The sequence below is a fragment of the Oncorhynchus tshawytscha genome, linkage group LG19 (genome assembly GCF_018296145.1).
Source record: "Oncorhynchus tshawytscha isolate Ot180627B linkage group LG19, Otsh_v2.0, whole genome shotgun sequence".
Classification (NCBI taxonomy): Eukaryota; Metazoa; Chordata; class Actinopteri; order Salmoniformes; family Salmonidae; genus Oncorhynchus; species Oncorhynchus tshawytscha.
The window spans coordinates 33,828,968-33,843,949 of NC_056447.1; the positions used below are offsets into that span (position 1 = coordinate 33,828,968).

Sequence of the window (14,982 nt, forward strand, 5' to 3'; positions counted from 1 at the left end):
TAATAGTCTACTGTATTACTAAGCACTGGTCTATTCTGTATTATTACTTACTACTAATAATCATGGTCATCATCATAACAAACAAATAGATGAAGTTATCAAAACACCTAATGACTGAAGATGGGTGAAACTGAGGCATATAAAGACTGAGAATATATTATGATTTTAGGCTACATCATTGGTCATAGATCTGTCTCTTGGTCAACACCGCATGTATGATGTCATAGCCCACTGTGGAGCAATGAGAGACGCTACACCTTGGTAGGCATCGGTAGCTAAAATAGCAATGCTGTTGAATTAGCTTTGTATTTAGCCTTATGTGAGATATTCTACCGGAAATACCAGGCCTCCCATGCTTTTCTTTTTTTATTAAACTTCAGGCTACTCAACAACAAAATCGCATGTTATTCCAAGCATCAGCTTCGAATGTAAGGCATGCGACATAGACAAACTTGCGACGTTGTGGTCTGGTGAGCCGACTGTCTCTAGACTACAAAAATAATATATTCCTGGTCCTTGACCAATCATATCAGTGTAGAATCGGGTTCTTAATCAACTGCCTAGTAATTAAATGCAACTTCCGCAGTGCTACAATTCGGTGTAGCCTACAAGACGGGGCGTCACCCTTGTCTGTGTGGTCTTCAAGCTACAGCCACTATTGCAGCGCTCATCGAATAGCCTGGCCATACAAAATGGCAACAGTTTAATACTTGAATTTCTTGACAATGCCAATGAAAATATCAGGGGGTTCATTTTCTAGTATGCCTTCCTTGGTTTAGCTTAGCCTATATATCAGCAGCAGATGACCCCCTGTCCGTGAAGTTTATGGGCTGACCAGGGGATTTAGCCTACGAACTAAATTCCTATATTTGAGAAAATAATATACACAAACTGATTCAATAGGCCTACCAATATGCCTATGGTTTGGGTCAATGATCACGCGAAGAGCAGTTTTTGTCTGCCAAAACGTCAGGCTACACCTCCCAATGTTGTGCTTGCCAACGAGATTCAGCCTGATGTACGTGTGAATGTCCTAAAAAAAATAAAAAGGTGCGCCGCAGCAGTGGCCGTGTGAACGAGCTCGAGCTGTAAACACTACTTTTGGTCCCCTGTATGGGTTCCCTGGACCAAGCACACAAAATAACATTGAGCGACAGTTCAAATAGCTTATATTTGTGTAATAGATGAAAAACGTGCACGCAATACTTACAACAAGCAGAGCTCTACCCAATAATCAGGAGCGAGACTTGGTCTACTGGAAACAATGTTTCAACTCAGTAGCTTCTGAGTGTTCCAAGAATAGAAATACAAATGGTAGACCCGTTTTCTCAACGAATGTCTCACAACAGTGTTCGACAAGATAAATATGTTATTATTCCAGAACTCATACTTTTCAGCCCAATTTTTACAGCATTCGTTCAATGTTGTACGAGAGGTTAAGTCATAGCGCACAATGTGCTTCGAAGACCGAGAGGATGAAGTCAAGTCTGTTGGAGCCCACGCCCAGCCCTGTATGAACCGCCCAAGTGAGCACAGGGGTGTATTCATTCCGCGGATTCTGTAACAAAACGTTTCTTGAACGGAAACAATCAGAACCAAACGGTGAGGAATTTACCTGAAATTGTTAAATAGAAACTCTCGTTTTGCTGTTTGTTTCCGTTCTTAAACGGTTTCCGTAACGAATACACCGCTGTTTAGTTGCCTGTTTTTGACCATCGTTATTACATTGGTCGGTAGGCCTATCTGTAACACTGCAAAATATAAAGCGGCAGTGTGGGCATATCGCAGTACAATTACAAATGCCGGAGTATCTTCACGTGGTTTAGGCATTTTTATTCTCTAAATTTAGCCTAATCCTAGATAAAGTCAACCTGGGAGTTAAATTAGAAATGTAGATTTGTTTTAATTTTAATATAGGTCTAATGTGTAGACCAAAATGAAACCTCTCCCTCAACAAAACAAAGGAGCTGATCGTGGACTACAAGAGACAACAGAGAGAGCACGCCCCATCCACATCGATGGGGCCGCAGTAGAGAGGGTCAAACGCTTCATGTTCCTCTTCGGCGTGCACATCACCGAGGACATGAAAAGGTCCCACCACACCGAGATCGTTGTGAAGAAGGAGAAATAACGCCTCTTCAACCTCAGAAGGCTGAAGAAATTCGGCTTGGTCCGTAAGAGTCATCGCTACAGTCAGTAGTTGGGGGGTGAGGGCGCGGCGATTTTTTTGGGCAGACTGGGGAGGTTGAAAGGTTTTACTTGCGTTGGCTCTGCTATATCAGTCAGCTAATGCAGGACAATTAAAGGCCCAGTGCACAACATTTGTGAAAGAAATACAATGATTTTTAAATTATAATTATTCAGATTTTTCAGGGGGTGTTGCAGCACCCTCAGCTCCCCTACTTCCCGAGGCTAGGCTAAGAGCCAATTTATGTTTGATCTGAAAATGTGGTCAGAGGCACCATATGGATGGCGTAACGCAATTGTGGAGCCTCCAGAGGCCAAATTGAGCTCCATACCGCATCACCATGTGCCTCTCAAATTTTGTAACAATGAAGAGGGCGCCATGACTCCGCATTGACATGATTGGTTGATGGTAGGTGAGGGTGGAAAGTCCTGTATGAACACAAACCTAATTTCCTTGACAAATTCCTTCACAACAGCTCTGAGCTGCTCAGCGAAGTGCAGTAAGTATGAATGCCCAAAAAGGCTGCATGGCCGATGCAGACATCGGATTGACTATGCAACGCCTTTAAAAGGCTCTGCAGTGGCTGTACAGTGTTTACTGTGTATGGCCTCTGCAGAAGTCAGGACATTCATACTTTTTGCACTTTGCGGAGCAGAGCTGCTATGAAGGAAGTTGTCAAGAACGTGAGTTTGTGTTTATACAGCACCTCCCGCCACCACCAACCAATCATGTCAATGCGAAGCGAGCCCTCCACATTGTTACAAAATTTAGGAGGTGCATGGTGATGCGGTACGGAGTTCAATTTGGATTCCACAAACCTCTAGAGGCTATGCAATTGCGTCTAACCATCTGCACAGTCTCCGGATTGCAAACGGAGCAGGCATAAATTGGCTTAAAGGCTCTGCATGGTCAATCTGACATCTGCAGTGCTGTACTGCCACAGCATTTACTGTGATGCGGCCTCCACAGAAGCCAGAGCGTTCAAACTTCTTCGCGAACAGAGTAGAGCTGTTGTGAAGGAAGTTGTCAAGGAAGTAAATTTGTATTTAAACAGGACCTTCCACCTTCATCAACCAATCATGTCAATCCGGAGATATACGGAGCCCTCCACATTGTTAAAACATTTTGGATGCACACAGCGATGCGGTACAGAGCTTGATTTGCCCTCGGCAAGCCTCCGGACTTTACGGAGCCTCTTCGGATCGCATTTCGGAAAGCCTCCGGTAAGTGTAAATCCTCTTTTAGACCCCACAAACTTCAACAGCTGCACCATCGTGGTGGTGCGGTCAGTCCAACGCATCATCCGGCACACTGCCTACCCTCATAGACTAGATATAACATAGTAAACGTAAATCCGGGACACTCAAATTAGTATGATACACTATATATACAAAAGTATGTGGACACCCCATCAAATGAGTGGATTTGGCTATTTCAGCCCAAACCGTTGCTGACAGGTGTATAAAATCGACCACACAGCCATGCAAGCTCCATAGACAAACATTGGCAGTATAATGGCCTTACTGAAGAGCTCAGTGACTTTCAATGTCAATGTGGCACTGTCATAAGATGCCACCTTTCCAATAAGTCCATTTGTCAAATTTCTGCCCTGCTTCCCAGTCAACTGTAAGTGCTGTTATTGTGTAGTGGAAATACCTAGGAGCAACAAAGGCTCAGCTGTGAAGTGGTAGGCCACACAAGCTCATAGAAAGGGACCTCTGAGTGCTGAAGCGTGTAGCGAGTAAAAATCGTCTGTCCTTGGTTGCAACACTCACTACCGAGTTCGAAACTGCCTCTGGAAGCAACGTCAGTACAAGAACTGCCAAGCGTTGGCTGTAGTGGTTTAGACCTTATTGCTGCTTTTGATACTCGATCACCATATTCTTTTGGAGAGATTGGGAAACCAAATTGGTCAACAAGGACAAGTTCTAGCCTGGTTTAGATCTTAGCTGTCGGGAATATATCAGTTTGTCTCTGTGGATGGTTTGTCTTCTGACAAATCAACTGTAAATTTCGGTGTTCCTCAAGGTCCCAGTTTAGGACCACTATTGTTTTCACTGTATATTCTACCTCTTTGTGATATCATTTGGAAACATAAGGTTAACTTTCACTGCTATGCGGACGATACACAGCTGTACATTTTGATGGAACATGGTGAAGCCTCAAAATTGCCCTCCCTGGAAGCCTGTGTTTCAGACATAAAGAAGTGGATAGCGTCAAATGTTTTACTTTTAAACTCGGACAAAACAGAGATGCTAGTTCTAGGTCCCAAGAAACAATGAGATCTTCTGTTGGATCTGACAATTAATCTTGATGGTTGTACAGTCATCTCAAATAAAACTGTGAAGGATCTTGGCGTTACTCTGGACCCTGATCTCTCTTTTGACGAACATATCAAGAATATTTCAAGGACAGCTTTTTTCCATCTTCGTAACATTGCAAAACTCAGAAACTTTCTGTCCAAAAATGTGAATTTTAAGTATACTCTCTATTTCTCTTCTCACGTAGGACCAGTGCCCTTGGACCATGCCTCGGGACTACCTGGCCTGATGACTCCTTGCTGTCCCAAGTCCACCTGGTCATGCTGCTGCTCCAGTTTCAACTGTTCTGCCTAAGGCTATGGAACCCTGACCTGTTCACTGGATGTGCTACCTTGTCCCGGACCTGCTGTTTTGGACCCTCTCTCTACCGCACCTGCTGTCTCTGACTCTGAATGATCGGCTATGAAACGCCAACTGACATTTACTCCTGAGGTGCTGACCTGTTGCACCCTCTACAACCACTGATTATTATTATCTGACCCAGCAGGTCATCTATGAACGTTTGAACATCTTGACCATGTTCTGTTATTGCCACGCGGCACAGCCAGAAGAGGACTGGCCACCCCTCAGAGCCTGGTTCCTCTCTAGGTTTGTTCCTATGTTCTGTCCTTTCTAGGGAGTTTTTGCTAGCCACTGTGCTTCTACGTCTGCATTGCTTGCTGTTTGGGGTTTTAGGCTGAGTTTTTGTACAGCACTTTGTGCATCCAAAATGTTTTTGTACAGCTTATGTGAAAAGGGCTTTATAAATAAATTTGATTGAGTTTATCTCGCCTCCATTGGACTCTGGAGCAGTGGAAACGTGTTCTCATGCTTCATTCAGCCCGACGGATGAATCTGGGTTTAGCAGATGCCAGGAGAACACTACCTGCCCGGAAGGCATAGTCCAACTGTTAAGTTTGGTGGAGGAGGAATAATGGTCTGGAACTGTTTTTCATGGTTTGGGCTAGGCCCCTTAGTTCCAGTGAAGGGAAATCTTAACGCTACAGCATGCAATGACATTCTAGACGATTCTGTGCTTCCAACTTTGTGGCAACAGTTAGAGGAAGGCCCTTTCCTGTTTTAGGACAAAGCAAGGTCCATCCAGAAATGGTTTGTCGAGATCGGTGTGGAAGAACTTGACTGTCCTGCACAGAGCCCTGACATTAACCCCATCAAACACCTTTGAGATGAATTGGAACGCTGACTGCGAGTAAGGCCTAATCGCCCAACATCAGTGCCTGACCTCACTAATGCTCTTGTGGCTGAATGGATGTAAGTCCCCGTCGCAATGTTCCAACATCTAGTGGAAAGCCTTCCAAGAAAAGTGGAGGCTATTATAGCAGCAAAGGGGGGACCAACACCATATTAATGCCCATGATTTTGGAATGAGGTGTTTGATTAGCAGGTCTCCAAATACTTTTGGTCGTGTAGTGTATATAATGTTTGGTACGGTTACATAAGACAGAAGGTTACTGAAGAAAAAAACATTTTTCATCACGGGCAACTTTAGCATTTTAGCAACTTTGCAATTACTTGCTACTTTTTATTTACTTTTCAACTACTTAGCATGCTAGCTATTCCTAACCCTAACCCTTTAATGTAACTCCTAACCCAAATTCCTAGCCTAACTAACTTTAGCCAGCTAGCTAACGTTAGCATTAGCCACCTAGCCAAAGTTAGCAACAACTAATTGGAATTTGTAACATATCATACGTTTTGCACAAATCGTAACATATTTTTGTGAATTCTTAACATGTCTAATGAAATGGATGATGGACATCCACTAATTAATGCATACCAACAAATCGTAACATATCATATTAAATGGAGTGTCTCAGATTTATGTACAGAACAATACGAAATTATCTGAAACATGGTTGCAGCCGGCCTCCAGGACATCTACAGCACCCGGTGTCACAGGAAGGCCAAGAAGTAGATCATCAAGGACCTCAGCCACCCAATCCACAGCATGTTCACCCCACTACCATCTGGAAGCGGAATACGGAAGTCCCATAGGGCGGTGCAAAATTAGCCCAGCGTCATCCGGGTTAGGGGAGGATTTGGCCAGGGGTGGCTTTACTTGGCTCATCGCTCTCTAGCGACTCCTTGTGTAGGGCAGGTCGCCTGCAGGCTGACTTCGGTCGTCAGTTGAATGGTGTTTCCTCTGACACATTGGTGCATCTGGCTTCTGGGTTAAGCGAGCGGGTGTTAAGAAGCACAGCTTGGCGGGTCATGTTTCGGAGGATGCATGACTCGCCATTCCCAAGCCCGTTGTTGAGTTGCAGCGATGAGACAAGATAGTAATTGGGTAAAAATTACAACAAAAATGTACACCCAATTTTCTTTTAACGAGAATAGAGCTAAGCATAAGCAAAATCCTAGAGGAAAATCTTGGTTAATTCTGCTTTCCAACAGACACTGGGAGACAAGTTCACTTTTCAGCAAAAAATAAATACAAACAAGTCCAAATATACACTGGAGTTGCTTACCAAGACGATATTGAATGTTCCTGAGCTAAGTGCCTTCTATGTTTGCTTCGAGGCAGGCAACACTGAACCATGCATGAGAGCTCCAGATGTTCCAGGCGACTGTGCGATCACGCTCCCCATAGCCGAGTGGTTAACACCATTGCGAGCGTGCTGACGGGTTGCATCAACACTTGGTATGGCAACCGCTCGGCATTCGACCGCAAGGCGCTACAGAGGATAGTGCGTACGGCCCTTTACATCACTGTGGCTGAGCTCTCTGCCATCAGGAACGTCTATACCAGGGCCATATACCAGGGCTACCCCAAGACTGCTGAGCAGTTCATCAAATGGCTACCTGGACAAATTGCAATTACCCCTTTTTATTTGTATTTTTTCTTATTTGTTTACACTGATTCTCTTGCACAGGCTTGATGTACACTCATTGGACTCTAACCACACACTCACACATATTACACTGATACTCCAACACACACACACACATTAACATTCCTTCACAATCTTCCCATACGCTGCTGCTACCCCTCTGTTTATTATCTATGCATAGTACTTTACCCCTACCTACAATTGAGGTACATATTACCTCAACTACCCTGTACCCCTGTACATTGACTTGGTACCAGTATCCCTTGTGTATATAGCCTTGTTATTTTTTTATTGTATACTATTTTTCCTTTTTGTTTATTTAGCATATTTTTCTTACTTTTTAAAAACTCTGCATTGTTGGTTTAAGGGCTCGTAAGTAAGCATTTCACGGTTGTATTCGGCACATGTGACAAATACAATTTGATTTGAGTGGCCTAGTTACAGTTTTCACTTAAATCGGCTTGAACATCTATTGCAAAAACTTGAAAATGGCTGTCTAGCAATGATCAATAACCAACATGACAGAGATTGAAGAATTTTAAAAAGAATGATGTGCAAATATTATACAATCCAGGTGTGCAAAGCTCTTAGAGATTTACCCAGAAAGAATTACAGCTGTAATTGCTGCCAAAGTTGATTATAACTCAGGGGTGTGAATACTAATGTAAATGAGATACTTATTTTATTTTTAATACATTTGCATAAACATATCTAAACTTGTTTTCACTTTTGTCATTTTATTTTTTTATTTCACCTTTATTTTACGAGGTAGGCTAGTTGAGAACAAGTTCTCATTTGCAACTGTGACCTGGCCAAGATAAAGCATAGCGGTGTGACACAGACAACAACACAGAGTTACACATGGAGTAAACAATAAACAAGCCAATAACATAAACAAGTCAATGACACAGTAGAAAATAGTTGAAGTTTAAAGTTGGTGAGGGAAATAAGTCTCCAACTTCAGCGATTTTTGCAATTCGTTCCAGTCACTGGCAGCAGAGAACTGGAAGGAAAGGCGGCCAAACGAGGTGTTGACTTTGGGGATGATCAGTGAGATATACCTGCTGGAACGTGTGTTACTGTTGGGTGTTGTTATCATGATTATGGTGTATTGTGTGAATTTGTATCTTTAATCCATTTTAAATTCAGACTGGAACAACAAAATGTGGAAGTATGAATACTTTCAGAAGGCACTGTATATACTGTATTCTAGTCATGGCTCATCCTATATAACTACTGCTTTACACACCTATTTCACATAGGCCTACTGTCCATACTGTCTATACATACCATTCATATACATACAGTACATTTTATATTCCAGACTCTGGTTCGGAAGCTAATTCTTGCAATTCTATCCATTTGCCATGGGGTTTTGTACTGTGTGTTTATATAGGCCTACTTTATTCTCGACACATCTCATTCTAATATTTGTACAACTGTACATTGCACTGTTTATACACACCACATATTTATTTATATACTGGACTCTTGACATTGCTCACTGTAATCGTCTATACCTACTGCTGTAGCCTACATATAATTCTTAATAGGCCTATATGTTGTGTAAATTCATCCTGTGTATATATACATAGATGACATACACATTTAATTTGGAATATGTGTGTAGGCTTTCTTTTTTGACAGTTTAATGGAGATACTAACATAAGCATTTAGCTGCACCAACTATAACATATGCTAAACTGCGACCAATAAACTTTGAAACGAACATGTATGGTCATGTATCATCCTTGTGTTGTAATCGATCAATACGATAACATATTGACTACATATCCCAAGGGGCAAAGCCAACTTTATCATCGTATCCAGGAAGTTGGGTGCGTTGTCAAGCAAACTTGTGCGTGTCTTTGTAAATGCTCTGAAGAATGTTCACTTCATAAGGTAAGAAAAAATACGACATTGGATATTTGATCATCATAATGAAGAGTTATTTGTGATTACATTTAGCCTTTTACAGTCATTTGTTATCTGCAGCCATTCAAAACGTCAACAAACTTGTATGCAATTGAGATGTTAGACCGCTTGTTTTCATATCCTAGCTTTAAGTGTGGGATGTCAGCTAGCTAACTAGATAGCTAGGCTAACAAACCAAATATCCAGATAACCAGATTAGTTACTTCTTCTGACAGTGCCTCAGAATGTCTTCTTTAGGAATTGATACAACATACGTTAGATACAGTATGTTAATCAGAAGTTGATAATGACAGCTAGCTAGCCATAAGCCAAATATTCTATGCTTTGAGTTTATAAAGCTAGCTATATTCTTCCATGGTTTCCATTGCAATAACAGGAGCTACATCATCACCCTGAATTTCCACGTAGGCTACCAACCTTCTGACACAGAGAATCAGGGGCAGACTGGGACCAGAAATCGGCCCTGGCAATTTTTTCCTCCAGGCCCCTATTATTAGCGATCCCTTTGTGCAAAAACCCCCAGGTTAGACAGACTCACTGGGCCAAAACTGGACTGGCCCATCTGGCATTTCATGTAAATGCCAGATGGGCCAGTCTGCCCCTGTACAGAATGTTACTTTTTTCCCTAACCTATTATTATTTGACCACTTCCAGGTGTCTGTGAGTGATGATTTGTTCCCAGGACTCAGTGAGGGTACTGGTGACTGAGCTGAGTGGGTCTGGTCAGATGAACCCAACTCCTGCTGCTTATGAAGACTCTGACATGCAGGTGGAGCTCTACCTCTCTCCAGAAAAGCTGGTGGGGCTCCTATTGGTAAAGGGAGGGGTGTGGCCCTTTTTATAGGCTAATTATAGATGTGGGAGCATGCTTGACTGAATTTAGTGCATCAACACAATTCTATAATTGGGCAATTCCATGCCAGCGTAGCCCTAAAATATTTTTGCTATCTCTGATTCTAACATAAACTTAATTGGGAGGAAGAATATGTTTGACATGCTTTTTACATTTGTATCACAAACCATTTATGAGACAATCATGATGAAAGTGGCCATTTTAGGCCCTTTTAAGACCTATACATGCTTCCTGTAAGAACCTATGATCTGTGAACCCTACATGATACAGACAACATCTTGGTGTCATTTTACTCCTATTAGTGTGCACTCAAATATCTAGTATGTCTAGATTCTGAAATACATTTTTCACATTAACTTTTTCCGTATACAAAATTATAATATGAATATGAATATCTCAAAAGTACCCTTTTTGAATTGGTAATTTTTTTGACGGATTGTTTTGAACAATATACTTTTCAAACGCGTACAATTTCCAGAGTGAGCTCTCTGGTACTTTTAATGAAATGACCCATTTTATACATAGAAATTGACACTATAGATCATTAACCCAATCACAGCCTTCCTTTAGGTTTGCATATGCAGCAAATCACCAGCAGAGGTAGTTCCCTTTGAATCAATTTTCCCATTCACTGTGTTGGTGGTGCTCATAACATTTATCATAACTTCAGAATTAGCAGAGAGCCCACTCTGGACATTTTATGTTATCGTAGTGTATAGGCCTATTATTCCAAACAATATGTTTTAAAATGAACCAAATCAAAAAGGGTATTTTGATTTTTAAAGTTGAATAAATAAATGTGAATATTTCGATTTCAGAATCTATACATACTCCATATGCTAGAGCACACTATAAGGAGTATAATGACACCAATATGTTGTCTGTATCATGTACAGTTCATGGACCATAAGGTCTTATAGGAGTCATGTATAAAGTACAGTACCTTCAGAAAGTATTCATACCTCTTGACTTATTCCACATTTTGTTGTATTACAGCCTAAATTCAAAATTGATTAAATAGTTTTTCCCCGCACACCCATATACACATACTGTAATACCCCATAATGACAGTGAACACCTTTTTTTAGATATTTTAGCAAATTTATTAACAAATTAAATACAGAAATACTGATTTACAGAAGTATTCACACCCCTGAGTCAATACTTTGTAGAAGCACCTTTGGCGACGATTACAGCTGTGAGTCTTTCTGGGTAACATTTTAGTCATTTAGCAGACACTCGTATCCAGAGAAACTTACAGTAATGAGTGCATACATTTTTATTCTCTAAGACCTTTCCACACCTGGATTGTGCAACATTTGCTCATTATACTTTTGAGAATCTTTCAAGCTCTGTCAAATTGGTTGTTGATTATTAATAGACAGCCATTTTCAGATCTTGCCATACGTTTTTAAAACTGTAACTCGGCCATTCACTGTCTTCTTGGTAAGCAACTCCAGTGTAGATTTGGCCTTGTGTTTTAGGTTATTGTCCTGCTGAAAAGTGAATTAATCTCAGTGTCTAGCGGAAAGCAGACTGAACCAGGTTTTTCTCTAGGATTTTGCCATGCCATTTTATTTTTTATCCTGAAAAACTGCCCAGTGCTTAACGATTACAAGCATACCCATAACATGATGCAGCCACCACTGTGCTTGAAAATGTGGAGAGTGGTACTGTGTTGTATTGGATTTGCCCCAAACATAACAATTTGTATTCAGGACAAAGAGTTAACAATCTGCCACATTTTTGCAGAATTACTTTAGTGCCTTGTTGCAAAAAGTATGCATGATTTAGAATATTTTTTTTATAGGCTTCCTTCTTTTCACTCTGTCAATTAGGTTAGTGTTGTGGAGTAAATACAATGTTGTTGATCCATCCTCAGTGTTCTCCTATCACAGCCATTAAACTCTGTAACTGTTTTAAAGTTATCATTGGCCTCATGGTGAAATCTCTGAGTGGTTTCCTTCCTTTCTGGCAACTGAGTTAGAAAGGACGCCTGTATCTTTGTAGTGACTGGGTGTATTGATACACCATCCAAAGTGTATTAATAACTTCACCTTGTTCAAATGGATATTCAATGTTTTCTTTTTTTGTTTTGTTACCCATCTACCAATAGGTGCCCTTCGCGAGGCATTACAAAACCTCCCTGGTCTTTGTGGTTGAATCTGTTTGAAATTCACTGCTCGACTGTGGGACCTTACAGACAATTGTGTGGGTACATAGACGAGGTAGTCATTCAAAAATCAGGTTAAATACTATTATTGTACACAGAGTCCATGCAACTTATGTGACTTGTTTAGTAAATGTTTACTCCTCAACTTATTAAGGCTTTCCATAACAAAGGGGTTGAATACTTATTGACTCAACACATTTCAGCTTTTAATTTGTAAACATTTCAAAAACCATAATTACACTTTTATATTATGGGGTATTGTGTGTGTGTGTAGGCCAGTGACAAATAGATCTAAATGTAATCTATTTTAAATTCAGTCTGTAACACAACAAAATGTGGAAAAAGTTAAAGGGTGTGAATTAGAGGTCGACCGATTATGATTTTCCAACGCCGATACCGATTATTGGAGGGCCAAAAAAAGCCGATACCGATTTAATTTAAAAAAAAAATATATATATATATTTTTAGTAACAACAACACTGAATGAACACTTTATTTTAACTAAATATAATACATCAATAAAATCAATTCAGTCTCAAATAAATAATGAAACATGTTCAATTTGGTTTAAATAATGCAAAAACAAAGTGTAAAAGTGCAATATTTGCCATGTTAAAAATCTAACGTTTAAGTTCCTTGCTCAGAACATGAGAACATATGAAAGCTGGTGGTTCCTTTTAACATGAGTCTAAAATATTCCCAGGTAAGAAGTTTTAGGTTGTAGTTATTTTATGAATTATAGGACTATTTCTCTCTATACCATTTGTATTTCATATACCTTTGACTATTGGATGTTCTTATAGGCACTATAGTATTGCCAGCCTAATCTCGGGAGTTGATAGGCTTGAAGTCATAAACAGCGCAATGCTTGAAGAGCTGCTGGCAAATGCAGGAAAGTGCTGTTTGAATGATTGCTTACGAGCCTGCTGCCTACCATCGCTCAGTTAGACTGCTCTATAAAATATCAAATCATAGACTTCATTTTAATATAATAACACACAGAAATATGAGCCTTAGGTCATTAATACGGTCAAATCCGGAAACTATTATTTCGAACAACAAACAAAACGTTTATTCTTTCAGTGAAATACGGAACTGTTCCGTATTTTATCTAACGGTGGGCATCCCTAAGTCTAAATATTGCTGTTACATTGCACAACCTTCAGGCAATATTAACTAATATGCAGGTTTAAAAATATATACTTGTGTATTGATTTTAAGAAAGGCATTGATGTTTATGGTTAGGTACACATTGGTGCAACGACAGTGCTTTTTTCGCAAATGCGCTTGTTAAATCATCACCCATTTGGCAAAGTAGGCTGTGATTTGATGATAAATTAACAGGCACCGCAATGATTATATGCAACGCAGGACAAGCTAGATAAACTAGTAATATCATCAACCATGTGTAGTTAACTAGTGATTATGTTAAGATTGATTGTTTTTATAAGATAAGTTTAATGCTAGCTAACTCCTTGCTGCACTCGCATAACAGGTCATCAGCCTGCCATGCAATATCCTCGTGGAGTGCAATGTAATCGGCCATAATTGGTGTCCAAAAATGCTGACTACCGATTGTTATAAAAACTTGAAATTGGCCCTAATTAATCGGCCATTCCGATTAATCGGCCGACCTTTAGTGTGAATACTTTCTGAAGGCGCTGTAGGTCTAAAATTTCCACTATCATAAAAAATAAATTATTAAAAAACGTTTGATACAAATGTAAAAAGCATGTCAAATATCCTACCAGAACAATCTGAGATACCAAAAATATATTTTTAGCCTACGCTGGCATGGAATCGCCCAATTGTATTCGGCAGAAAACCTATTGGTTGCGAAATGGGCTGCATTGCCAACATTGCTGAGTCATATTTTTGGGTTCCTTACCCGTATGAAGACAGAAAGCTATATACAGTCGTGGCCAAAAGTTTTGAGAATGACACAAATCTACATTTTTACAAAGTCTGCTGCCTCAGTGTCTTTAGATATTTAACTAGTAGTAACTTCAGATGTTACTATGGAATACAGAAGTATAATTACAAGCATTTCACAAAGGCTTTTATTGACAATTACATGAAGTTGATGCAAAGAGTCAATATTTGCAGTGTTCACCCTTCTTTTTCAAGACCTCTGCAATCCACCCTGACATGCTGTCAATTAACTTCTGGGCCACATCCTGACTGATGGCAGCCCATTCTTGCATAATCAATGCTTGGAGTTTGTCAGAATTTGTGGGTTTTTGTTTGTCCACCCGCCTCTTGAGGATTGACCTCAAGTTCTCAATGGGATTAATGTCTGGGGAGTTTCCTGGCCATGGACCCAAAATCTTAATGTTTTGTTCCCCGAGCCACTTAATTATCCCTTTTTCCTTATGGCAAGGTGCTCCATCATGCTGGAAAATGCATTGTTCGTCACCAAACTGTTCCTGGATGGTTGGGAGAAGTTGCTCTCGGAGGATGTATTGGTACCATTCTTTATTCATGGCTGTGTTCTTAGGCAAACTTGTGAGTGAGCCCACTCCCTTGGCTGAGAAGCAACCCCACACATGAATGGTCTCAGGATGCTTTACTGTTGGCATGACACAGGACTGATGGTAGCGCTCACCTTGTCTTCTCCGGACAAGCTTTTTTCCAGATGCCCCAAACAATTGGAAAGGGGATTCATCAGAGAAAATGACTTT

General features: G+C 40.5%; 2 protein-coding genes across 3 annotated transcripts in view; one reads left to right on the top strand and one right to left on the bottom strand.

The window, feature by feature from the left end:
• The window catches only part of LOC112218668 (GTPase HRas), a 29,514-nt gene extending 28,020 nt beyond the window's left edge, over window positions 1-1,494 (bottom strand). Inside the window, exon 1 of the mRNA XM_024379668.2 lies at window positions 1,211-1,494. The gene's annotated coding sequence lies outside the window, so the exon portion shown is untranslated. The remainder of the gene's footprint in view (window positions 1-1,210) is intronic.
• Window positions 1,495-9,168: 7,674 nt separating this feature from the next.
• The window catches only part of lrrc56 (leucine rich repeat containing 56), a 46,850-nt gene continuing 41,036 nt past the window's right edge, over window positions 9,169-14,982 (top strand). The window contains exons 1-2 of one of the 2 annotated variants that reach the window (XM_024379670.2): window positions 9,169-9,242; window positions 9,930-10,089. In XM_024379670.2, coding sequence (XP_024235438.1) covers window positions 9,943-10,089 — 147 coding nt within the window. In that variant the 5' untranslated portion in view covers window positions 9,169-9,242; window positions 9,930-9,942. The remainder of the gene's footprint in view (window positions 9,243-9,929; window positions 10,090-14,982) is intronic. The other variant, XM_024379671.2, reaches the window with a different exon arrangement.